We start from the raw sequence: 24,232 nt of genomic DNA, 5'->3' as shown, positions 1-24,232 counted from the left end.
CAGGAGATCCTCAGGGAATGTATGTTGAATGAATATGCCGCTCGCCCCTGTCCAGGCCCTCAATAGCCCTCCTTTGCCCTCAGGACTTGAACCCCCTCCAGATCCAGAGTGGGGCCCATGACTCCCAAAGTCTTCCCAGAGGGAGGGCGTGTCCTTCTGGGTCTGGGGAGCAAAGGGACAAGAAGTGCACTTTGCTGGACTCTTTGAGGTGGCCGACCACTGGAAGTACCGAGGCACTTACCCAGTTTTGCTTTGCTTTGTTTCCTAATTCAGAGGCATGGTTGCAGGGCTGAGGGATGATTTCACACTTTTTAATAAAGGAATCTTCAAACCAAATAGCCCTTGTAGCTGTTCCCTCAACCCTGGAGCAGCAGCCACAGAGATAACTCATTCACTAAGTAATTGCCGCCGTCCAAGTGTTGGATGGGACGTTGTGAGATGTCAGAGAAGTGACTTTTTGCTTAATCAAATGCCTTTGCCCCATAAGGTTTGTTCATTCTGAAGGCTCAGTGAAGCTTCAGACAAGCAAAGTCTGGTTAAATATATCAGCATCCTCATCCCCTGCTCCCCGACTCTGGTGGCCTTGGGAAGCTGCCTCAAAGCCCCTCCAGACACTCTCCTGGCAAGCCAAGGATCTTAGCACCCTCTGCCCCTGCCCCAGCCCTATGAGAACTTCCTTCACTGGGGGGTGTTGAGGGCACTGCCAGGGACCACTGCATATCTCCAGGGACACCATTCACATTATATCCCATGTGAATGGCCCCCTCAGCACAGCTCTCAATAGTACACCACAGGAATGATGCCCCTGGAATTGTGCAACACGGTATTCAGGCTCCTGCACTGGACCACAAGGATGTATGGCCCAGACTCTGAGCTGAGACCACCAGGGCTGTCTAGACCCCAGATTCAGAGGCTCTTCATACCTCATGCTTCTGAGCTCCAGCTGCCCCCAGGGCACCCTCACCTCACCCACTATTGTCCAGAGAGTTTCCAATACGGAATAGAGCAGAGAGCAAGGGGTGGCTAGTGACAAGTCCCTGCCCAGGCCCCAGACTGGTCCCAAAAGGACCATAATTCATACCCCAATGCGCTCCAACCCCTGGTAGAGACCCCACCCCAAAACTTTAGGTGGCAGAGAACAGGATCTGTGGCAGCCCAGGACCAGCAGAGTACCATCCAGGTCTTGAGGCTCAAGACTGCTGACACCCATGGCCGGATTCCGAAGCTGCCCACACCTTGGACCAAACTGTGGGCAAGGCCGGCCTGGAGGAGGCTGTCCTACAAGTGACGCAGGGTGAGGTCACAGGCTTTGGAGCCAGAGAGACCTGGGTCTGAACTGAGGCTCCATCTCCTACTAGTGTTGTGACTTTGCACAAGTTACTTAATTTCTTGGAGCTTCTCTTTCTCAAGGATGATAAGACTCCCCAACAGCTCTGCTGTGACGACTCGATGACAAAATACATGTAAAGCCCCTGTGCAGGGCCTGGCAGAATGTGCACCATCGATGTATGCTTCCTCCTTCTCTTGGGCCCTCTGACTGTCTGTCACACTGGCCCTAGGAAATGTCCTAAGCTCAGCAGTAAGGTCCCAGCAGAACATTCCTGCGGCAGTTCCCAGCATCCAGAGAGGGACAGTACCTGCCCCTTATGTCATCACAGAGGCAGTGCAGGAAGGTGGGGCCGGAGGAGAGCATCCCCAGACAGCCAGGAGACCTTCGGCTTTGCTGGAAGTGGGCCCACCAGAGCCAGCGGTGTCTTGGGGATTTTAACAAGCTGTCCTTTAGGAAAGTTTTATCTCCCCTACCCAGTAGAGACCACACCTCATAGCAGGCAGAAACCTCCCTTGTCCCCTGGAGACTTTAGGGACAAGACAGAGGCCTGCTAGATTGGAATCAAAACAGGAAATCTGCATTGTTGGTTGGGTGGAGGAGGCATGGCCCACGTGGTCCCTGGAGCCAGAAGGGAAAGGTGGGAGAGGAGCGTCCAGCACAAGGCGGAGATTCACCTCATCTCTGACTACCTTGGGCCACCCCTGTGTTGTGAGTACCTTGTACCCACCTGACAAAACAAATGGATTGTTTTCCCAGGGTCCGGCTCTGCCTGCTGCCCCACTGACTTGTAGCCTCCTGCTGCATCCATCCAGCGTTGTCTGTGCCCTGCCAGTTGAGGCCAGTGAGGGATGGTTCGCCTTGCCCTGCTAACCAGGTCTCCTCAGCTCTCTTTGCACTCAGTAGGACCTGCCTGCATGTGACTGCATGTGGAGGGCCTAGGGTCTGATCTTGCTCCTGGAGGCTCAGCAGAGCACACCTAGCTCCAGGTTATCACTATGTGCTCCCCTGCCCCCTTCTGGTTATGAGGAGCTCCAGGTTTATAGAGATCCCCCTTCATTATGGAAAAGGCAGCTTCATGTTATAGGAACTCAGCTTCCTCTCCGCCCCCACCTCCTCCTCCTCCTCTTCCTCCTTAATTCATCAGGGACAAAACAAGCCTTGTCCAGTCATCCTTCACAAGGAAGCTGACACTTCTCTGCCTTTTTAATATGTGAACTCTGGGCTGCGGTCGTAGCAATAGAGAGCAGCTGTATTGAGTGAATCACTCTTTCACCTGATTGCCCCAGTGATCAGTGGATTCCTAGGATGTTTGGATGAGATAAGTGCTCAGCTGCCCAACAGGCTTAGTCTACTTTCAGAGCTAGGGCTCAGGGGGGAACTAAGGATAACACTCAGTCTAGGGCAAAGTCACGGCTCAGTCTATGACCAGGGTCAGGACTCAGTGTGTGAGCAGGGTCTGAGTTCAGTATGTGAGCAGGGTTGGAGTTCAGTGTGTGAGCAGGCTCAGGTCTCAGTGTGAGAGCAGGATCAGGGCTCAGTGCATGAGCAGGGTCAGGACCCAGTGTGAGAGCAGGATCAGGGCTCAGTGCATGAGCAGGGTCAAGTCTCAGTGTGTGAGCAGGGTCAGGGCTCAGAGTGACTTTGGCCCTTCCAATGATTTTGTAAGCACCCACTACCCTGTATTCAACCTGCTTCTGCTTAAGATACAGTAGCTTCTGTTTTGTGCACCTATCTGTGACTAAAATACCAACTCTCATTCAAGACTCAGTTCAAGTGTCACCATCTTTGGGAAGCCTTCGACAATTCCTCCAGGGTCCTTCTTCCCTCCTCTGGACTCCACAGCTCCTCATAAATTAAATTTGTATAAATGTTCATCTCCCCTAGTGGATTGTGACCTCTTCATCCAACTACAGCACAGGCTCTAGCATAAAGGAAGACCACAAAAAGAGATGAGCCAGAGGCCCTAGGCTGAGAGCAACTTCCTGAGCATCAAGCCTTGAAAGCAGGCAGAGGCAAGCAGGCCCTGGGAAGGACAGGGATCAGCCAGGGTGGGGTTCAGCCAGGAAAGCCTGGGAAGCATCTTGTGACCTTATGAAACACTCAGGCTCAGAGGAAAAGCAAAAAGTCTTTTCAGATACAGAAGCAAGTCTGCAGGGAGCCACACGTGAAAGCAGCTCCCGGGCTGCTGCCTAGTCTGAGGCTTCATGGCCCTGAATCCAGTCATGCAGAAACAATGACATGTGACAAAAGGGACAGCCTTGATGCACAGGACAGTACGGAGGGTCAAATCTAAAAAAACAACCGATGAACGAAGGATGAGTCTCCTTTGGTTGGGGACGGAAGAGGCAACAGGTAAAAGGTCCTCAGTCCGTGGCAGGCCCTGACTCCACCCCACTGGGACAGGATAAGCCGTCCAGCCCCAGAACCCAGAAGGGCCGGTCCATGCCTGTGTATAAATGGAGCAAGGAAACGGTTCCTTGCAAGTGCCGGATGCATGCAACAAATCAAATCAGAACAAATCAAAACAAATCAAAGAAAACTTTGTGTGCCACCTTAGATGATGTGGCTCTGACAAGGGGATGCAATAAGGGACACAGTCGTGCAGATGGCCACCTCCATTGGCAGGCCAGGACTGAGGAGCAGAATTGGAAAACCCAAAGATTCTGCCCTGCCTGTGGTTGTTGCAGGCTGTGACGTGGGGCAGACTCCCTGTCCTCTCTGGGCCTCCGTCTCCTCCGTTTGTAGGGTAGGAACAGTAGACTCTGTGCTGAAGGACTTAGGGAAATAAGGAAAACAAGAAGCCGTGCAAAGTGAGAGCTTAGGGAGGGCAGGGAAGTGGGAGATGCAGATCCTGGGCCTTGGCAGGGAAGAGGCTCTGGCTGGGAGGGAGACCTGGAAGGCCAAGGTGTCACTAATGAGATCCCAACAGACAGGGCTGGGCATGGATGAGCTTAGGGAATCTGCCCTCCTCTGTCCCGGTGCTCAGCACACTTCAAATTAATAATTAAAATGCTTCCTGTGAGATTCCAGCCTGACACGTAATTAGAGCAGCTCCGGGCTTTAGGCAATGGTGATGAAAACAGTTCTTGTTAGAAAGAGACTTTCCTGGGCATAAGCTGGGTGAGGATGGAACCCTCCTCCAATTTCTCCATCAGGGCCTCCCTTCCATCTGCATTCCAGATAGATATGGACAAGGGCTTTCCTTCTACCCTGGGGAGGGGTGGGGTGTGAGGAGGAGCATCCATTTTCCCAGCTGCACTGGGAAGAGGTTGGACAAGGTGCCATCCCAGCTGACAAGAGAAGGCAGCACAGGGATATGTGCAAGAAGGAGGACAGGTGGGGCTCCTTGGAGTTTCAAAGGCCAGACGGGCAAATCTCGGGACCAGCAGGAGATCCGAAGTCCCACACAAGGTGGGACTATTGTACCCCTTCCTACCAGGGCTGCTGGGAGTAGCTGAGCAGCCAGCAACTGTTCAGGCCCCTCCCCACCAACCCATGGCATCCCTTACGTCCTTCTAGAGCACAGCCCTTCCCAAATCTATCAACAAAGTGGGGCATGGACCCAGGAGTCCCAGCTCCCAGCTGCTGGGCTTCTCAGTCTCGGAGAGGCAGAGCTTGGAGGTGCTGTCCATGGTTCCAGAGAAACTTCCAGTTTTCAAGCTCCTCCTATGTCAGGAGTTCTCCCACAGCCTTGGCCAGTCTCCCTACTACCTTGACCCCTTCCTCCAGGGTCCACTCCCTAAGCCCTGTCAAACTGCCACACCTCCTCACCCACCACCAGGCCTGGCCCCCCAAGAGAGGGAAGGGATCCTCATTAAGGGAGAGCCCTCCATGCCCACCCTGGGGCTTCACCTGATGGGCCTGCCCTGAGGAGCTTGGGACTCAGAGTTTACGCCGAAGCTAGCTATGAGAAGAAGAAAATCATTTTAAAGCAATGTTATGTTACTTCATTGAAGTTGCCTTCATAAATATTTTAAAGGTGTTTATTAGGAAAACCACAGGAGCAGAGAGGAGGCTGCTGAGGAGGCTGGGAGGAGAGATCCCCATAAGGTCTTGGCTGCCACCACTGCCCCCAGTGAAATATCTGCTCCCTCAGAAGGGCTGGCTGTGTGGGGGCTGCAAAGAGGAGAAGGCCACTTTGTTGGGCTGCCCCACCCCTTGCAGGAGGTGGCTGCTCAGATACCATGTTCCTGTCCTTGGATTGAACCCCATATAACAGAGTCCTACGGACATGGCATTGAGCTATGGGCAGGGCCCGCCTCAGAGGTTTGCTCCCAGTTGCTGGGCAATTGCTCCCCTACTCTGAGCTCAATGGTGCAGGGGAGAAGAGGCCAGGAGTTCTGTTCCTGGGCATTCTGTGTTTCCAGATCTGTGGATGCTGTCCTTTGCTCTCTTCTCCATACTCCCTCATCTACTCTTCCCTCCCCTCCCCCACACCCATCCAGGGCCACATCAGACCAGGAGCAGCAGAGCCAGAGCAGGTGCACAGGGCCAGACAACCATCCCCAGGAGCATCTCAGCCTTCCTCGCCTGCTCCAACAGGCGGGGAGAGCCCCATCTGGGGCCTGGGGAGGGAATATGAATGGTGTTTGCCTGCTGCCCCATCATCCCTCCGATGGGGGTGAGGCAGGGACAGAGAGACCATGGCTGCCTCTGATGCAGCTCCTTTCCTTGGGAAAGAGCTTCTTTCTCTTCCCCAAGCTAAAGCCAACAAGCCAATTAAAGCCTGAGAAAGCAGAATCAATCTGCAGGCCGAGGGATTACATTGATCTGCAGTGCTGGTACCCAGGGGGCCATGGCTGCTTCTGCCTTGTACATAGGGCTCCTTCAACTGCCATCTTCAGCTGAGCAATGAGCAATCCTCCTGCCCATGCTTCCATCCTCCTCTGCACCCCCACACTCTGTCAGTCTGACAGTTCCCTCTCTATTGGTCTCAGGTCAAATCTCTCTCCTTTGTCCTGGGCTGCGCCGGACGCCATCTGCTCAGACCCATCCATTCACGTTGCCTAAGTGCAGATGAGGTGGCCCCATGGAGCCTCTGTCCTTTGGACGACCTCTCTCCATCTCATTCAACCAGGGAAGGGGGGTAGTGCTCTTCACCCCATTTTACAGATGCGGCCTGCAAGGACACAGTGCCAGCTCCCCAAGGGTTAGCAGGTAGCGTTCCCCACACAGAGTGTGGGAGTCAGCCGAAGGAGCTTAGGAAACGTTCTCTGGTAAATAAAAAAAAAGAATGACTTACAATTACCATATCAATTGTTTCTGGGTAAACAGGGGCTTCTAAGAGATTTTTTAAATAGATTATTCCTTTAAATAGGTTAAGCACCCCTTGGCAGCCTTATTTACATTATTCATTCTCTGAGAAATCATTTTTTTCACAAATAGCGCGACGTAAACTTCAACCTCAGTCCTTTCCACCCAGCGACTGCATTACTGTGGTTTGGGAACTTCCCTGCCTGCAACATACTGCCCTGTGCCTTGGGCTGGGCGGGGAATCCAGACCTGCTCGGAGGAGGAGACGGACTCCCAGAGGACAGTGAAGGAGCCAGCGCTTTATCGTGGCTGTGAAACGCCCTGAGGTGCAGTCAGAGATCTGCGGGAATCACGGGAGGGGGCGTGTTCGATTTGCACAGGCAGAGGAGAGAGAGGGCAGATCCCGTGGAGGAAGAGCTTAAGCAAAGGCTCATAAACGGGACTGAATGTGGCACGTGCAACTTCTGCCCCCTTCTCCCTTGTCACCCATCCTCCAGATAGAGCAGAACGCACTCCTCTCTCAGCACTGCAGAGCCCATCCCACAAAGGCCCTCGGTCCAGAATCCCTGCCGCCAGCATTCTCTTGTCGCTCTGACCCAGATCCTCCCAGCTGCAGCGGGCGGGCAGGCGGACACTCAGAAGGGCAGCATGGATAGAGACGCCAAGGAAATCAGCACCCTGGCCGTGTCACCAAGGCCCTCAGCGTGGTCACCCAAGGAGGCTGAGCTCCCTCTGCAACTGGCCAGCTTCAGGTTTCCAGAATGTTCACTGAAGTTGCCCTCAATGAACACATGGACTTCAAAGTAATTATAAAAGCTATAGGAACAAAGAGTAGTGTGTTCATTCATTAGCAGCAACTACACTAAATTATCTTAACAAGTAAGGCAAAATGTCAGTTCAGTGGCTGCCAGAGACGTTTGTCAGTCCTTCCTCCCAACACCCCACAAGTGGGGGCCACATTCTGCAGGAAGTGTTTTGGAGAAGATGTTGAAACATAAGAGACAGGAAGGGAGTAGAATAGGGTTCAGAGCAGGACCCAGGGAGCCTGATGGCCTGTGAATGATGCCACTAGGTAGGTAGACTCCTGATAGGGAAGTTTTGAGACTGGGGAAGGACAAGAGGCCAGAGGCCCTGCAGGAGGGCAGTGGGGGCAGTGGGAGAGGAGAGATGCTGTGTACTTGTCGCTCTGGATACCGCAGCTCCGCAGTATAGTAGAGGCCCCAGGATATCCTGGGTCGGAGGCCATTTTGAGGTTGGGGTGGGAGGGGCACGGGAAGCAGGATGATGAGAAAGTTGCTTCCGTGAGCCTGGCACACACGCACAGACTGACGGCTGCAGGGAGCAGGACAGATGGTCCTTCCCTCTGTGGGGAACACGATGCTGGAGGGAGGGAGGGAGGCAGTCAGAACCAGCCACATGACTGCACATCTGGAGGCCTGGGGACGACAAGGAGGAGAGACGGGGAGAAAGGGAGGCAGTGGGAGGAGGAGGGGGGAGGGTCCCCCATTTCCTGTACTGAGCGGTCATGCACAGAGCCCCATCCTTCCTCACTCCACCAGAGCCTGGGCATCTGGGTCTGACCAAGGGCAGGAACTCAGGGTTCCTGCTCTCCCCGGGGCCCACAATAGAGGGAACAGGGCCCCCTCTTCTCAGCACTAAACATGATCCCTTCCCTCAGCCTTCCTGCATCTGTATTTTCTGTGCTTCCTTTAGTGAGAAAACAAACACCTCTTGGTCTGATTCATGGTCATTCAGACAGCTGACTTGTCTCAGGTGCCTGGTCTCAAAGGTTTCTGCTCAGGGTTCTCCCTCTGAATCCTATTTTGCATAACTTGTAAGCCAAGCCAGAACCCCGGGGGTATACACATGAAATATGTAGCAATGATCTCCACCAACCGCACCCGAACTTCTAGGGATGGAAGCCAGGCACCAGTATTATTAGAAATCTCTTAAGTGATTCTAATGTGCAGCCAGGGCTAAGAACCACCGGACAAATGGGATCAGGAGGAACATAGCGCTCAGGATCAAGGAGATGAGAGGCTGTTCTATTATGAGCTGAAACATGATCCACACCAGGGCCTCAATTTGAAAGTGACAAGGATGAAACGCGTCCAGAGGAGGACAGTGGAGGTGGAGAAATCACATCGGCTGAGCGAGGTTGAGGGGAGGGAGCTATTTTGCTGCTCAGATGCTGGCGGAAGGCTGGGGGCAAAGGTCACAGACTCTGTCTGAGCGCTAGAATGTATCTGCCCACGAGATCCAGGGTTTCCTGGGTCTAACAAGCACCACCTCATTAGTGGTGATAGTGTCACCATAATTACCTGGAGTTGGTGGAGCCAAAGAGCGGGTTATGAACACCCTCAGACACAAGTGCAGGAGATTTAACTTGTCCTGAGGCACCTGCATCCGAGAGGCGCTGGTGAACCTCCACCATCCATTATGGTCAGGTGTTCGGGGGAGGATGCAGCGCTCAGCACAGCCCTCGAGCTCCCACCCCATCCAGCAGGAGGCAGACACACTCACCTCCAGGACTGGGCTCCGTGAAGCCAGCTCCTGGGGAACTGAGGCAGCGGGCCACAAGGCAGATGGTGAAGGGGAAGGTGGTGCAGAGCGGGTAGGGGGGTGGATGAGCACAGGCCCCATGCACTGCTGAGTCAGGCTCCACCCCTGAGGTCCTGAGAGCCCTGCGGCAGGGAGAATTTCCAGCGCAGTTCCTGCCCTGTTCAGAATCCATTCGCTAGTGGCCCTAAGTGTTCTTTGCTCGCACATTCTTGCTGCCACAGGGCCTAGCTAAAAAGGTAGGCCAAACAATTGACAACTCTACCATCATTTAAAATGCTCAGGCCTATGACCTCGAGATCTCACTTCTGGAGCTGCATATAGCAGGAACCCAAGCACAAGGCTGCATTATTTGTATCCAACTGCAGGAACTGGCCAAATATATTGTAAAACAGCACACTGTGGATACTAGATAGCCATTTGAAAAGAATGAGAGAGGTCTTTGCAAGAAGCTAGACACAAAATAGCATATACTGGAGGATTCCATTTATATGAAGTTCAAGAAGAAAATAAATCCATGGTGAAAGCAGCCAGAATAGTATCTCTGGGTGGGGCTGTTAACTGGGAAACAGCACAAGGGAACTTTCTGGATTCTGAAAGTGCAAAAATACATGGAGCCATACACTGAAGATTAGCATCTTTTAAACACTAGATGTATGTCATACCTCAATATAAGAAGTAAAGAAAGAGGAGGCCGGTATTCTAGAACTGACTGGGGAAAATGATAAAAACAAAAAAAGTGGCAGAACAACATATATGATTTCATTTTTGTAAATGTGTAAGTTAGCCTGGAAGGATAGCGAACCCTTCATAGTGCTTCCCTGAGTGGGGGCTGGAGGTGAGGATAACCACTTTATACATTTCTGTACTGTTTGCATTTGTAGTGCTTGAATCTGCTACTCCCCACACAGCCCCACGTTCCGGTGCCTCCCTTCATGCCAGCCTTGGGCTTCTCTGTGAGGGCCCTACTCTCGGAGGCCTGGGTTTTGACTACTTGGGGCAAACTTTGGCTTCACATCTCAGTTTAAGCCTTGGGCTTTGCATCAGGATCTTTGGACAGTGCCGGCTCAGGATCTGCCAGGGTCTCCACTTACTGGCCCCCAAGCACCAGCATCCCACTCAGCAACCACCTCCTGAGACAAGCAAGATCCGGTGCCTCCCTAAACAGACCCCATGGAAGGCTCCATTCCTGCCTGTGAGCGGAAGCAGAGGGCTCTGAGAGGAAAGAGCAGGGAGAGAAGGGCAGGACGACTCAGGGACCCAGCCGTACGTTTTCAACCCCCGCCCCACCCCGAGTCTCCCCACTCTGAGTGGTCAGATCCACTAATTGGTCTCCACGGCCCTGGTTACAAATGGTCCTGGGGGTGAATTCTGGTCATACCTCGGGCCAGGCAAATGAACCCTTGCTCTGTCTGCTCTTTAAGATGGGTGTGACACCGGCAGGCTACAGCTTGTGGCACCGTGAGAATTATTTCTCCATTAAAATGCAGGAGTTGGAGCTTTGCCCAGGAAGGGCAGCTAAAAATACTGCTCTCTGGGGTACTTGTCACCAGGAAACTTAAAGGCCACCTTCCTCACCCCTCAGTCCCCGGCCAAGTCCCACACCTGCTGGGTCCGTCCCGTGAGCACTTGAGAAAGCAATGTGTCTGGGCCTTACCCCAGCCCTGTCAGAAAGAAAAAGCACCAGTTACCGTGCCTGTTTTACAGATGGGCAAACGGAGGTTCAGACAGCTTGCTCTAGGTCACTGCTCTCGCTCCATCTACAAAATCACCTAGGGAGCAAGGCTGTGTGGCCCCCACTGCAGGGAAGGAGATAACCCTTCCTGTGTGCCCAGTACTTTATAGTTTGCAGTATCTTCTTACCTACTGCCCTGTCACCCCTCACACACTCCTGTGAAACAAGAACTACTTTTGTCCCCACCTCACGGGTAGGGTTAAAGCCCAGTGATGTGGGCAACACACTCAAGGGCACGGGGATAAGGGGCGAAGGCAGAGCCCAGGTGCAAGTCTTTAGATGCTAAAACCCACCCAGAGCCCCAGTGGTGGGACTTCAAGCAAGGTGGCCAGCCTCACACCCGGGCTGCGGACTCTACCACACACGCTCCAGTGTGTGAAGGATGCCACACCCCTTTCAGAGGACGCATCACCCTACTTAACAGATACGGAAATGAGGGTTCGGAGGACGGAGGACTTGACCACAAGTTAATAGCAGAACCAGAACAAAAGTTCATTGTCCCGGCCCCCAGGCCTGCGGAGCTCCCAGACTGACCGGCTGGCCAGGTGCTGAGACCCCGCCGCCCAGGGGCAGTGAGCACAGTGCACTCTGAAGGCACCCACATGCCTAGACCCCGTTCTCTGGAAGCATGTTTGCCTGCCCCATTCACCCCCTCTTCTCAGTCTTTGGAGGTGGAAGGTGGTGAAACCCTCAGGCCCATTTTTCATATAAAAGCAAGGTCCAGAGAAGCTAAATGCCCTGCTCAGGGTCCTAGGGCAGAACGAGGCCCTGGGCCTGGACCTCTGACTCAGAACTAGCACCCATTCCACTGGGTCAGCCAAGAACAGCACGCAGAGCGCCTTTGCCGGCCTCAGCTTCTCCATTTGTAATATGGGGGCCTTGGGGGAGGCCCTAAACAAGCTTAGCGCCTGGGTCTCCCGGGACAGAGAAACTAGTTGATGCTCCCAGTAGGTGGAGCCCCACACAGTGACCAAAGGGCCTGGCTTTCTGGACAGCAAACTTCACTTTACCAAGAGGGAAACTGAGGCCAGGGAGGGGGCCACACGGCCCCAGAGACCCAGTGATTTAGGGACAGTGAGAGGAAGGAGATCCAGCCTCAAACGTCCAGGGAGGAATCCTTCCTGCCGAGTCCTGATGCCCGGCCTGCTTCTACACACTTTGCAGAGAAAAACTTTCTACGAAGGCATTTATTTTTCCCAAAATACACCCCCAGTTAACAAAATTCCTCAGAGCCCCACATTTTAAATTAGAAATCCCCACGTCTTCCATTCCTGGAGAAGGGAGATATGTCGGCGAAAACACCAGAACATCCGAAGTTTACTCTGCCGGAGGCTGGGGGCCGGCCAGAGACAAGCCCCACAGTAGCACAGCAGGGACGGGTGGCTGTGTCCCCGCCCCAGGCTCCCGCCAAGGAGGAGAGGCACCAGGTTTCCCCTAGGCTTCAGCTCTCCAGGTCTCCTGGGCCTTGGCTGCCTGCTAAGCTGCTCACGCCTGGAAAGACACTGTGGAAACCATCAGATCCTTCAGTGGCGGCGAGAGGCTCCATCCCTCTCTCCAGGTTCCTGTCCCCGCCTTCCACTCCGGGTGAGGGCTAAGGATGGCACGGGGGTGAGGTATCCAGGGAGCTGTGGGCACAGAGTACAGGAGGGAGCAAGGCAGGACGCCCCTCATGAACCGCTGTTTCCGCATGAGTTTCCCAGCTGCAGGTCCAGCTGCTGGAGGGAGGGGCTTGTCTTCTCACGCAGGGACACCGGACACAGGGCTGATGCACCATGCATGCTCATGAACATTACTTGAATGGACAAATGAAAGGAAAGGCAGGAAAAGCAGAGGGACAGAAGCTGACCCCCAGGGGGCCCACACAGCGGCCCAGAGAACCAGTGTGACCAGCACACGCTTGCCCTGGGGAGGCTGGGTGGTGGGGGGCTCACAGGGCACAGCCCAGGGCACCAAGGAAGAAACTGGGCCCGGGAGGTTGTTACATGTTCCAGCACATGCACCTGCGTGTCTGCGTGCCCAGGGCAGGGCCCTGTCTTCACTAAGCGAGGGAGGCAAAAGGCCAACACTGGGCCCAGAGCAGGAGACACCTCTGGACTCAACAAGATGCCGGGGCTGCAGCAGCCCTGTCTGAGGAGACGGGAGGACAGGCAGGTGAGAGAAAGGCTGAGAAGTGAGCGCTAGTGTATTAGGGCCATTGCAGAAACAAGGCAAGGGGTGACTGTGTATCACGTCTTTGGAGAAATAAGGCAGAGGGTCTGTCTGAATATTTTGTCCCTGGGAGAAAAAGGGCAGCCAGATGGTCCATGTAATACATCCATTGGAGAAACAAGGAGGTGGGGTGGTCTGTGTATTGTATCCATAACAAATAAGGCAGCAGGCTGATTTATGTATCATGTCACAGAGAAATAAGGCAGCAGGATGACTTGGGAATCGTGTCCGTTGGAGAAATAAGGCTGCAGGGTGGTCTATGGATCACTTCCTTTGCAGAATGAATAGACTCGCCAGAGGGGGAGCCATCTGCTGGGGGCAGGGAAGTCCCAGCCCAGGGCTCACAGTGAGGCACCAGGGCAGCCAGAGGAGCCCCAGGCCGGGGCAGCAGCTCCCTCATCCTCGTGGTCAGGCTATTTCTTGTCCATCATCTGCATTTCATGATGGGAAGAAACAAAGGGGAAAAAAAGCATTAAATGCCAGGAGTTCTGCTCTCGGGAATGTGCCAGAGCCCCAGGCATGTGGTCACAGACTTGAGGGTGAAGAGTATGTGTGACAGTGGCCACAGCAGTCCCACAAGCAGCCCCCTCTGCTAAGCGCTGCCCTCGAGGCCCAGACAGACACAAACACAGGAGCTGGACGTCAGACAGACCACGAAGTCACCTGAGGGAGACTCCCCAGTCCTCTCAATCCCCATGGGTCCACCCACCCTACACACTTCCCTCCCACTGGCCCCTCTGCCTAGCACTTTTCCCTTCTCATCTCCCCCTACCTGTCTATCTAATCCATCTTCCCTGACCTGGCCCACTTCTGCTAGCAAGAAACCCCTTCCACTGCCCCTTCCCACACTCATTTCCTCAGGAGCGATGCTGTGACGAGTCTCCTTCCCTCTGGCTTCTTGTGTCCACGTGGAGAGGCACCTGGTGGATTCACAGCCCAGGCCTCACTCCACTCCCTGACCCAAATGGGGAGTCTAGGAGGAGGACCCCGGCATGTGTGACCACGCCCCTCCCTCTCCCATTCTTTGGGTTCTGTCTGTCCCAGGGAGAGGAGTTCTGTCCTGGAAACTGCTCTGAGCTCATCCAGTGTGGCCAGAGACCGGGGGCCAAGCTGCCATGCTGGGGAGCAGGACCAGGAAGCCCACAGCTGCGCAACACTCTCCAGCAGCTCTCTTCTGAAACGAAGCTGACATTCTGATCTCCATCTGCTCTACCCTTCTTGCCTCGTTTGGTTCAGAACAACAAGGAGGTGGGTCATTTATCTCCATCCCTCCTGACCCCAACATAGGTCTCCACTCCCGCCGTGGAACATTCTACAGCATTCAAAAGGACGTGCTTTACAGAGCACTTCTACACTTGTCTAATCCTCACAACCATCTTGGAAGGGAGATGTGACGATTTCGCCGCATTCCACACACGAGGAAACTGCTCCTGGAAGGTCACAGGCAGAGGCCAGAACCAAGGTCTCCCCTCCCAACCCAGGGGGCTCTTTATTCTGCACGAAGCTGCCTTTCTGAAGACCTCTTAGTGCCGCTCATCAAAGTCTGAGGAAGCCACCCAGCTCTGCATCGTGCGTCGTGCGCAGGGGTCTGAGGGCCCCATGGCCTCCTGCCTCTGGAGTTTCCTGAGGGCAGGGCCTATGTCCTTCCCCTCTCCCCAAGGAAGGCTGAATGCAGGGCGAGCATCCAGGAATGCGCTGAAAGTTTATTTCCTAACAGGGATGCCAAGGTAACCTGAAAAAGATTTAAGTTTCCATAACCTTTAGCAACCAACTTTGACTTTCTAGGTGGAAGCCACTGATGTCTAATGCGAGTCTGCATCATGGGACTTTTTGTTCAAAATACACACAGACACACACACGCAGATACACATCTATTTCCACAGAAACACACATACACAGATGTGGCTGTTGGTTACTTTCAGTAAGAACAAATCTCAAACTAACCTCCAACCAACCTCTTCCTAATGTAACTGCCGATGTGACAGTAATAGGAGTAACGAGGGTTTACATTTGCTACCTGCCTACTGTGCACCAGAAACATGGCTGCCCAGCCGGAAACCACATTTCCTAGCCTCCCTCGAGGCCGGAGTCTTATGACTAGGTTCTGACCAACGGATGTAAACGGGAGTGCCATGAGCTATTTCTAGTCAAGCCCTAGAAGAACGTGCACCTCCCTCTCCCCTTTCCCCCTGCTTCTGGAAGGGGCATGTGAGCTGAAGCCACCACCTTGGACCCGGGGATGGAAACTTGGAGTCAAAGAGGGAAGAAACCAAGTAAACAGAACCTGGCTCCAGACATCAGTGGCCTTACGATCGCCAGTGCTTACAGTGTCACAGGGGAGAGAAATACAGCCCTGTCCTGGTTAAGCCTCTGCCATGCCTACATCCTCTTAGAGCAGCTGAGGCCTTGGGTACTCTGCCCTCTGCCACCTCACCAGAGGAGTCGAGGCTGCTCTTCTGCGCAGGGAGCCCCGGGCCACCAGTGAAGGGTGATAAGCACCCTCCTGCCAACGACCCTCCCCGGCCTCCTACACACAGATGCAGAGACACACAATCTCAAGCGCCACATATCTTTACCTTCTTTGTTTTCAGAGTGTTTCAGAGGCCGCAGGGCTGCAAAAAATGAAGGAGCACAAGGTGAGAGGGGACTGCGGAGAGTGGAGGGGTAGGGGTTCGGCAGAGGGACAGGAGCTGAGGAGGAAGTGAGGGCTAGAGGGACTGGGAGACGAGGCAGGAGGGAGAAGTCGGGAGGGTGAGGGTGCCACCCAGCACCAGGGAAGGGGCGGAGGCTGCTGTCCAAGTCCTCGCTTCACTCTGTGGCCTGCCACTCCCCTCTCCAGGCCTCAGTTTTCTGCATCTATACAACGGGGACTGCCACCCCACCCTCCCATGAACTAGAGACGAGGACGTGCACTGAGTCTGCTCTGCAGATAAGGGGGAAGTAAGGAGCTAAAAGAGGCTGCAGATGGCCCCAGGTGGGCCGGGATCATGCGGAACTGACACTGACCAATCTCTAAGCCCCCTCTTCCCCCTACTCCCTCCCTTCTGCCAACTACATCTGCCTCTGGGCACAAAAAATGAGGCCTGATCCCAGGGCTGCCTCCACACCCACCACACCTGACACCAAAGGCAGAGAATTAATTGGCATAATTTATAGCAGTCCCCAGGTGTCAATCTCCTGCGCTTCCTTCTGTGGGGGTGGGGAGGGAACCGGTGTCAACTGGCACCTTCCCAAATGGTTCCGCAGGAACCAGCCACTCCCAGCCTAGGAGCCCCAGAAGGGAGGGCAGTGAGGCCGCCAGCGGCCACAGGACACCAGTGCCTTGGCACCCACCCCACACTGGGCTCCAGGTTTGTGTCCCCAAAACGCCATGCCTTCCTATCTAGTCACTCGCGAGAACTTCAAAATAGCCCTCTGGCGCCATCAGGGCAAGGCCAGGAGGACATCTGACAAATGGGAAACTGAAGCCCAGAGGAGCAAAGCCCTTTGACCAAAGTTACAGAGCCTCTGACCAAACGGGACTGCTTTAAACTGTCTGCTAATAACAGGAAGCCAAAGTGCTGAGACTTCATAGGCACCAGGTATGGTGGCCCTTTATGTACACTTTCTCATTTAATTTAACCCACACAACCTATGAAGGTGGGCTGTTCTTACGAGGAAACTTAGGCCCAAAGAAGCAAAGTGACTTGCTCAAGGCCACTCAGCTTATAAGAGCTGGACCAGAACTTAACCCAGGCCACACTGTCTCCTGAGGCCTCACTCCCCACTAGGGAGCCACCAGATCCCACAGTGCAGGGTCCCTCAGGGTGCAGCCTGCCCCAGTGCACAGGTAAAGGTAGGCAGGAGAAACAGAGCCACGCCTGGAAGAGAATCCGGCGATCGGCCTCCAGGCCTAAAATGGAGGCAACGCCAGATTCACCTGTCTGGGAGGCCTCCGTCCCCAGGACACACTTCATTCAAACCTGCAAGTGAATGGGCTCCTCCAGATCCTGGAGTCCTGCCCTCGTCTCTGTGTCCTTCTCTCAGCCAGTAAGGTAAGGCAGCTCCAAGCTCAGACTTACCCGTCTTGGATCCTTCTCCCTCCCCATCCTGGTCGTCAGCTCCTGGAAGAGTGAATGAAAAGCTTTCTCAGCCCCACTTTTGTCTCCGCACTCCCCCACAACACCAGGGAGCAGAGGAGGCAGTTAAATGGGGCCGAGCAGGCCTGCCCTGTGGTCCAAATGCCGGACACAGGGGTGCAGCCCGAGACCAACGCAGAGCAGAGTCTGTGGCAGGATAAAAGGGCTCCCAGCCTGGAGCCACCACTCATTGCTCCACCAACCCCATTCCCTCACCCATCCACTCACCCAACAACACATCAACTACCACCCTCCACCATGCACACCCACCCATCTATCACTCATCCTTCCATCAGCCCACCCAGCCACTTCTCTGCCAACTGACCAGTCCTTTCTCCATTCACACATGCGCTGTCCTTCCTGACGCCCAGTGATGTCCCATCTCTCACCATCTACTTTCATGCTTACCCATGAAAACCTCTGTTTACCCATGTACCACCCACCAGAGTTCACTCACCCACCCACCTCTCACCAGAGTCAACTTACTCACCTTCCAAAGTGAAACCTACCTACCCATGTCAGCTCACCACCTGCCTCTCACCAAAGTCCATCATACGGACCCCAGCCCAGCGAATGGTAGCGGCTTCTCACTGTGCCCACTCTGAGGCAGGCCACCCCCGACAATGACACACAAACCCATGAAGCTTCACACTTGTGCTACTACATTCTACGCTCTGAACCCGCACTCTCACCACACCCTCATGTGACTTACACACTCACAGTCACACTTGTTTGCAGACACATTCATCCCCTCATCACACTTCAGCTTTATGGGTCCACCACTCACTTCCAGTCACACTCATATCCACGCTCATCCTGCCTTCTCTGCACATTCACAGGCAGGCTCACACTTGTTCACACACACAAGACATATTCAGCCTCAAGATCACACAAACACAATCTAGCCCCATTCTTTCTGTCACTGGAAAGCGACACTCATGGTGATATCATGGAGACACACATACCCAAAGACACATGCATGTGTACACACCCCCCTCACTCACCTGCATTCTCCTCCTCACAGCTCTGTTTAATCTTTCTCCAGCAGACGAAGGCCAGGGCCACCAGCAGTGCGACGAGACAGACAGAGAGCCCCACTGTCACCCACAGGGCCTCAGGGGGGAATGTCATGGGTTGCCCTAGGAGGGGAAGTGGGGAAAATGGGGAGAGACTGTCATGCCTGGCCCCCATGGCCCTGGGAACAGCACCCTCTGGCTCCAAGGTGTGAATGGGGGGCTCCCAGCCTCGCTGGGCCCCAACACTAAGAAGAGAGCCCACTTAAGTTCCCAAGCCCCTTCTCCGCTCATCCATACACTCTCCAAACCCTGACACAGCCATGGCTGGCATGGACATGCCTCAACCTGGGAGACGTGAAGAGTCTGCATTTGATCATGCTCAAGAACCTTCTATGGCTCCCTGTTGACATGAGACTAATGCTTCAGTCTTCTCAGGATGATTCAAGGACCTCTATAATCTGGTTGCCACTTACCCTCCCCCCACCTTTCTTTCCAATTCCACTATAGGAACCTCTGCACTAGCCAAACTCAGGTCCTAACCATTCTCTGCAGAGACAACTGGATCCTTCCACACCATTGCTGTCAGTTTCCCCTACCTGAAAAGTGCTACCAAACTCTCCACCTAGCTTAACAGTCACCTCCTTGGGAGACCCTCCCTGACTACTCCAGCCCCACCTGGTGATATTCCTCATCCTACAGATCAGGAGTCAGCAAACGATGGCCTGCAGGCCAAATGTGGCCTGTGGCCTGTTTTTGTACAGCCCCTGAGCTAGTAGCAGTTTTTACATTTGTAAAGGGCTACAAAACAAAGGAAAAGGAGGAGCAGAAGGAGAAGGAAAAGGAGCAGCAACAGAGATGGTATGTGGCCCTCTAAGCCCTAAAATATTCACTCTCCAGTCCATTACAGAAAATATTTGCAGACTCCTGTGCACAGATGAGGTGGGCGCTAAGGAGGCCAGGGCGAGGACCCTGGCTTTACCCAGGGGAGAAGACCTGCAGGGGAATGCCTCCATGAAACGTGCGGGCCCTCCTGTCAGCTATCTCAGGGCAGAAGGGAGGCGCTGAGGCGTCCACACCTGGGTCTGAGCACACCATCCTCCGGCCCAACCCATGCTGGGTCCTGGGCAGAGGCCTTGGAGTCAAAAAATCTACAAGACAGTGCTGTTTCCCTCTGCTCTCTGGCGACCACAGGTGCCCAGGGCATCGGCAGCCGGGGGGCCGGTGGGTTCTGCAGAAGGCACGGTCAGTGCAGGGAGCAGGGCCACGAACCCTTTGGCAGCGGAGGCCCTGGCACAGACACAGGCATTGGCACAGATGTTACCTTCAGCCTGCATCAGGTGGCAAAGCTGCTGCTCTGGACATTAGAAGCAAAGGGACCATCAACAGCACGAGCAGGTGCAGGAGAGCACCTGACGTGAGTGGCCAGGAGGGTCAGTTCACGAAGGACAGGCTGGGAGTCCCAGCACGGGCTCTGGTGGTGGAGCAGGGAGCAGAGCCACAGAAATACTGGGGCGGCCGGGGAGTGGGTTCTTTCTATGTTCATCCCTGGGCTGGTGTTGGCGCCTGGAAAACAGGTCAGGCTGGACCTTGTGAAGCCGGTAAAGGACAGAGCAGGGCTCAGACCTGCATCTTCAGGCCCCATGGCCAGTGCCTGCTCCATTAAAGCCCCCTTCACACACAGCACACGCAACTAACCTCCAGCAGGTGCAGGAGACACCAGGCTGGAGGACTGATGGTCTGAATCCCAGCATGTTTTACAAGGCACAGAGCTGCCCAAAGGGAAATACAGGCCAAGGGCTCCAAACTAGGCCAGACCTGCTCTGACAGAAACAGGAGGGAGGGGGGGTTGAGGGGGGCAGAAAGAAAATTAGGCTGAGAGGCCTCAAGTTGGATTCTGATCCTGGTTCATCTGCTCACTGCAGGTCGCTGGGGCCAAGGCCCACAGACTCGCACGGATGAGTTTAGAGGGGCCACAAACCCTCAAAATGTAAAGACAAATGACTGCATTTCTTATTGATCCAATTTTCAGAGAGGTGCCTGACCCCCCAGGACTCAGAGCCACTGTACTAGTCTGCGGCCTCGGGAAAGTTCTCTCTTCAATCTGGGCTGCACTTTCCTCATCTGTGAAGTGAAGGCACCTTAAATGTTAGTTCCTAAAATTTAAATAAGGATGTGCCTCTTCGGTGGGATAAACGTTCCCCTGCAATCACATTTGGACTAATAGCCCTTTCTGCCCAGTGTGGCAAATATCCAGTTCAGCCCAATGTGCAAACTATCACAGAGTCTACCCGTCCTTCCACGTCCTCGCAGCTCCCTCCTGTCCCCGGAGACTTCTCCTGACCACTCCAGCCCACTCTGACCACTGCCCCCTTCACTGTCAATCTCACTCTATCTGATCTTTCTTATTCTCTCCTGTGGACACACCAGACCATATGCTGTTCTCTAAAAGGTCTAGGAGACCCCTCAGGGCATCCAAGAACCCAGGGCAGTGACTCCCTCACAGAGAGCACAGACCTAGAGGGGTCTCCAGGAAGAGGGTGGAGTCAGTCCCAGAGAGGGGGTGAGCAGAGGGGACAGTCTTGCCAGAAGGAAACACTTAGAAGGAGGAAGGAGCCTGGACTCCTACAAGACAGGCGTGATGGGCACTGCTCCGAGCTTGTGGAAGCGAAAGCCATGTAAGGTCCAGGACGCTCAGGGGGAGAAGCAAGTCAGGAATAAGTCAGAGGCTTATACAGAAACAAGGGCCCAGCGGGAGTCAGGACTTGGGTGGGCTGGGAGGTCGGAGTCATGGGAAGAGAAAATAGGAAAAGCAGACAGAACCTGCTGTCTCAACCGCAGAGAATGTGAGGAGGCCTCTGGGAAAGCTCAGTTGCTTCATGGGGAGGGACTGAGGAGCCACACTGAGGTCCAAACACGGATGGGGACTGCCTCCCTTGGCCTGAGTCCTCTTCACACCTCTAGGCACCCACTGAGGGGCCCACTGAGGCGCACACTGAGGTGGGCACTAAAGGAAAGGAAGGGCGTCTGGACTAGGATCCACCCTAAAACCAGAGATTGAGGGCATTGCCAAATGGGCAGCGCCAATCTAGTGTTTGACCACATGGGGGCAGCAGAGAGAACCCTGGTCATTCCAACTGCTGCCTGGGTTGAGCTGAACTCTGGAAGAGCTGACACTGATGCGGTGAGCGGCACTGACAACCTGGAGAGACCCAGCTGCCTCTCAGGGCCTCAGGATCAGACGGTGCCCATGGATGCAGCAACACCTTCTCATTATCTGAGAAGTTCCCGTAGAAACGCACTCCCATGTGTGGACCTGTGGATTCCAGGCAAGTACTCAGATCCCTGGATAAGAAGCACCTGTTCAGCGGCCGACCCGTGGCCGAGCGGTTGAGTTCGCACGCTCTGCTTCGGGGGCCCAGGGTCTGGCTGGTTCGGAGCCTGGGCGCCCACATGGCACCGCTCGTCAGGCCACGCTGAGGCGGCGTCCCACATGCCACAACTAGAAGGACCTACAACTAGAATGTACAACTCTGTACTGGGGGGCTTTGGGGAGAAGAAGATTGGCAACAGATGTTAGCTCAGGTGCCAATCTTTAAAAAAAAGCAGCACCTATAGGGCAAATATTACAAATGACTCTTACAGCTCGTTAAAGCAAGTCCCTTAAGGACTTCTTGGGGGGCAGTTTGAGAGACCTGAAATGTATGAAAAATCATGACCATGCAAACCTCCCTAAATTCCAGCTTCCAGGACTAGAAAAAAGGCGTGGACTCCCTCCACCCTCCCCAGCGGTTTGCTGCGCCTACCCGTGATGGTGACGGAGCCCTGGGCGTCCTGCTGCAGCACAGGGTTGCGCACCAGGCAGCTGTAGGTGCCGTTGGCGCCCAGCACCACCCTTAGGACGCTGCGCACGTCGAACAAGCCCTGCTCGTTGGCCATCTGCGACGTGGTCACGTTGCCGGTCAAGGGCGCACCCTGCCCGTCCTGCCAGAACACCTCAGCCTCAGGGTAGCCCCGGTAGCTGGAGCACGTGATGGTCACCGTATCCCCGGGCCGCAGGTCCTTGTTGGGCTCCAGGGTCATGCTGGGCTTTGAGTAGGGCGCTGGAGGGGGGAAGAGGGCAGAGGTCAAGGTAAGGCAAGGGCAGGGGACGCAGAGGAGGAAAAGAGCATCTGGGGCTGTGAGTACAGGGGTCAGCACTGGGACAGGAGTTCAGGGGCATCGGGAAGTGCAAGGGGCTTACGGAGCGGAGGGCGCCCCCCTCCCAGCGCTCACCTGCCACCTGCAGGCTGACCGCGGCGCTGCCAAAGTCCCGGATGCTCACGAAGCAGGTGAAGCTGCCCTCGTCGGCCACGCGCACGCGCTGCAGCCTCAGGGACGCATTGCCCTGAGCCAGCAGGTCCGGGAAGAGCGCAGTGCGGTTGGCATAGCCGCTGCCCTGGTCGCGGCCCTCGGCAAAGCTGTGCACCAGCTGTTTGGTGTCCGTCAGCTGCCAGATGAGGTTGAGCTGCGCCAGGCTGAAGCCGGGCTCGGGCGAGAAGGAGCAGCGCAGGGTGGCATCGGTGCCTACAAGGGCCACCACAGGGTCTTCGGGGACCTGGACCTCCACGGCGGCGCCTGGGGGCGGTGGGGTAGGGTGGTGAGGAGGGGCGGGGACACCTGGGGTTAACTCCAGGCCCTGTCCACACTTCCTTTAAGGCCTGAGACCCAAAATAAGTTTACTACCTGTGGTCCTCATTCAGTTAACATGAGTACAGTAAGCACCTACTACTTGCCAAGAGTAAGAGTTAGGAATGCAACAGAAAACAAGACCAAGGTCACACCCCCAACAGAGCTTGCATTTTAATGGGAGAGAGGGACAAAATAGCACACACAGTCTCATTAGCATGTGATTGGGGTAAGAAGGAAGAAAACAATAGATAGAAAGTAAGGTGATAGCTTTTCAAAAATCTGGCAGGTACTGTACACCTGTCTGTGCTGGTTGCATTTCCCCATAACTATGTATTATCTTTATAAACGGGAAAGGGGAGCCTAGGAAAATATAAACCAAAATGTTAATACTGGCTTCCTCTGGATGAGAAAGATCACAAGTGCTTTTTCTCTTTTCTTTTGCTAAATAAACATGATTCGTTTTTATACAAGAATGAAAGAACACCCATACCTTTAAATATGGTAGTGAGGCACATTCTCTCTAAAGAGATCTTCAGCTGAGATTTAAGGGGAAAGAAAAAGAGCCCAACATATGAAAAACCAGTTTGAGAGTCCCAGGTAGAGGGAACAGCAGGTGGGGAGGCCCTGAGGCAGGGTCAGCTTGCTCTGTGGAAGTATCAGGAAGCTGTCCAGTGTGGCCCAGCACCTGGCTGGGAGGGGTTTGCAAGACCAGGAAGGAACTGAGGTTTTTCTACATACAGTGGGAAGTCACTGGGGGGTTAATCAGGCATAATCAGGGTAACAATGCTTAAACTCCCTCGGCTTCTCTGGAGAATGGACTAGGAGGCTATTTCAGTGGTCTCTGGGAAGTGACAATGGCTTAGTTTCAGAGGGTGGCAGTGGTGATGGAGGGAATGGGACAGATTCAAGCTTTGTTTAGGAGAGAGAATCAACAGAGCTTGCTGATGGATTTGAGGTGAAGGGAACACAGGAGCATGGATCCCAGCAGCCTGAGATCAACTCCATCCCCAGGGCCAAGGCCAGGGGCACAGCCAGAGGAAAGCCCCCGGGGCAGGGTCCCCTGCTCCTCCTCTGCCTTCAGTCCTGTGGACTTACCCTGCAGGCTCCCCGCCCAGGCACCTATGTCTCCTTCCGGCTCTTCTTTCAGAGCCCTGGAAAGTCAGGCAGGGGTCCCCAGCAGCCGCTCTTCTATTCTTAGGTAATGGTTAGGTGAAGCGTGTGCTTTGGGCACCAGCAAAGCAGGCACACTCCAAAAGTGTGAAGATCAAACAATCTCGACACAAAGATAACTGAATACAGCACCCATTAAAGGCTTCTTGCATTTAGAAAAATAATTTATGGTTAG

At 54.4% G+C, this 24,232-nt stretch overlaps 1 protein-coding gene across 2 annotated transcripts in view; it reads right to left on the bottom strand.

Moving 5' to 3' along the window:
* Window positions 1-12,046: 12,046 nt before the first annotated feature.
* The window catches only part of LOC124236180 (CD276 antigen), a 29,645-nt gene continuing 17,459 nt past the window's right edge, over window positions 12,047-24,232 (bottom strand). For both annotated transcript variants that reach the window (XM_046654979.1, XM_046654978.1), the window contains 6 exons: window positions 22,492-22,833; window positions 22,023-22,319; window positions 18,208-18,342; window positions 17,147-17,188; window positions 15,662-15,697; window positions 12,047-13,516 (listed from right to left, as the gene is read on the bottom strand). In XM_046654979.1, coding sequence (XP_046510935.1) covers window positions 13,494-13,516; window positions 15,662-15,697; window positions 17,147-17,188; window positions 18,208-18,342; window positions 22,023-22,319; window positions 22,492-22,833 — 875 coding nt within the window. In that variant the 3' untranslated portion in view covers window positions 12,047-13,493. The remainder of the gene's footprint in view (window positions 13,517-15,661; window positions 15,698-17,146; window positions 17,189-18,207; window positions 18,343-22,022; window positions 22,320-22,491; window positions 22,834-24,232) is intronic.

The sequence above is a fragment of the Equus quagga genome, chromosome 2 (genome assembly GCF_021613505.1).
Source record: "Equus quagga isolate Etosha38 chromosome 2, UCLA_HA_Equagga_1.0, whole genome shotgun sequence".
Taxonomy (NCBI): Eukaryota; Metazoa; Chordata; class Mammalia; order Perissodactyla; family Equidae; genus Equus; species Equus quagga.
Note: the sequence above shows the minus strand (reverse complement) of the source record. Positions and strands in the feature narration are given on the sequence as shown.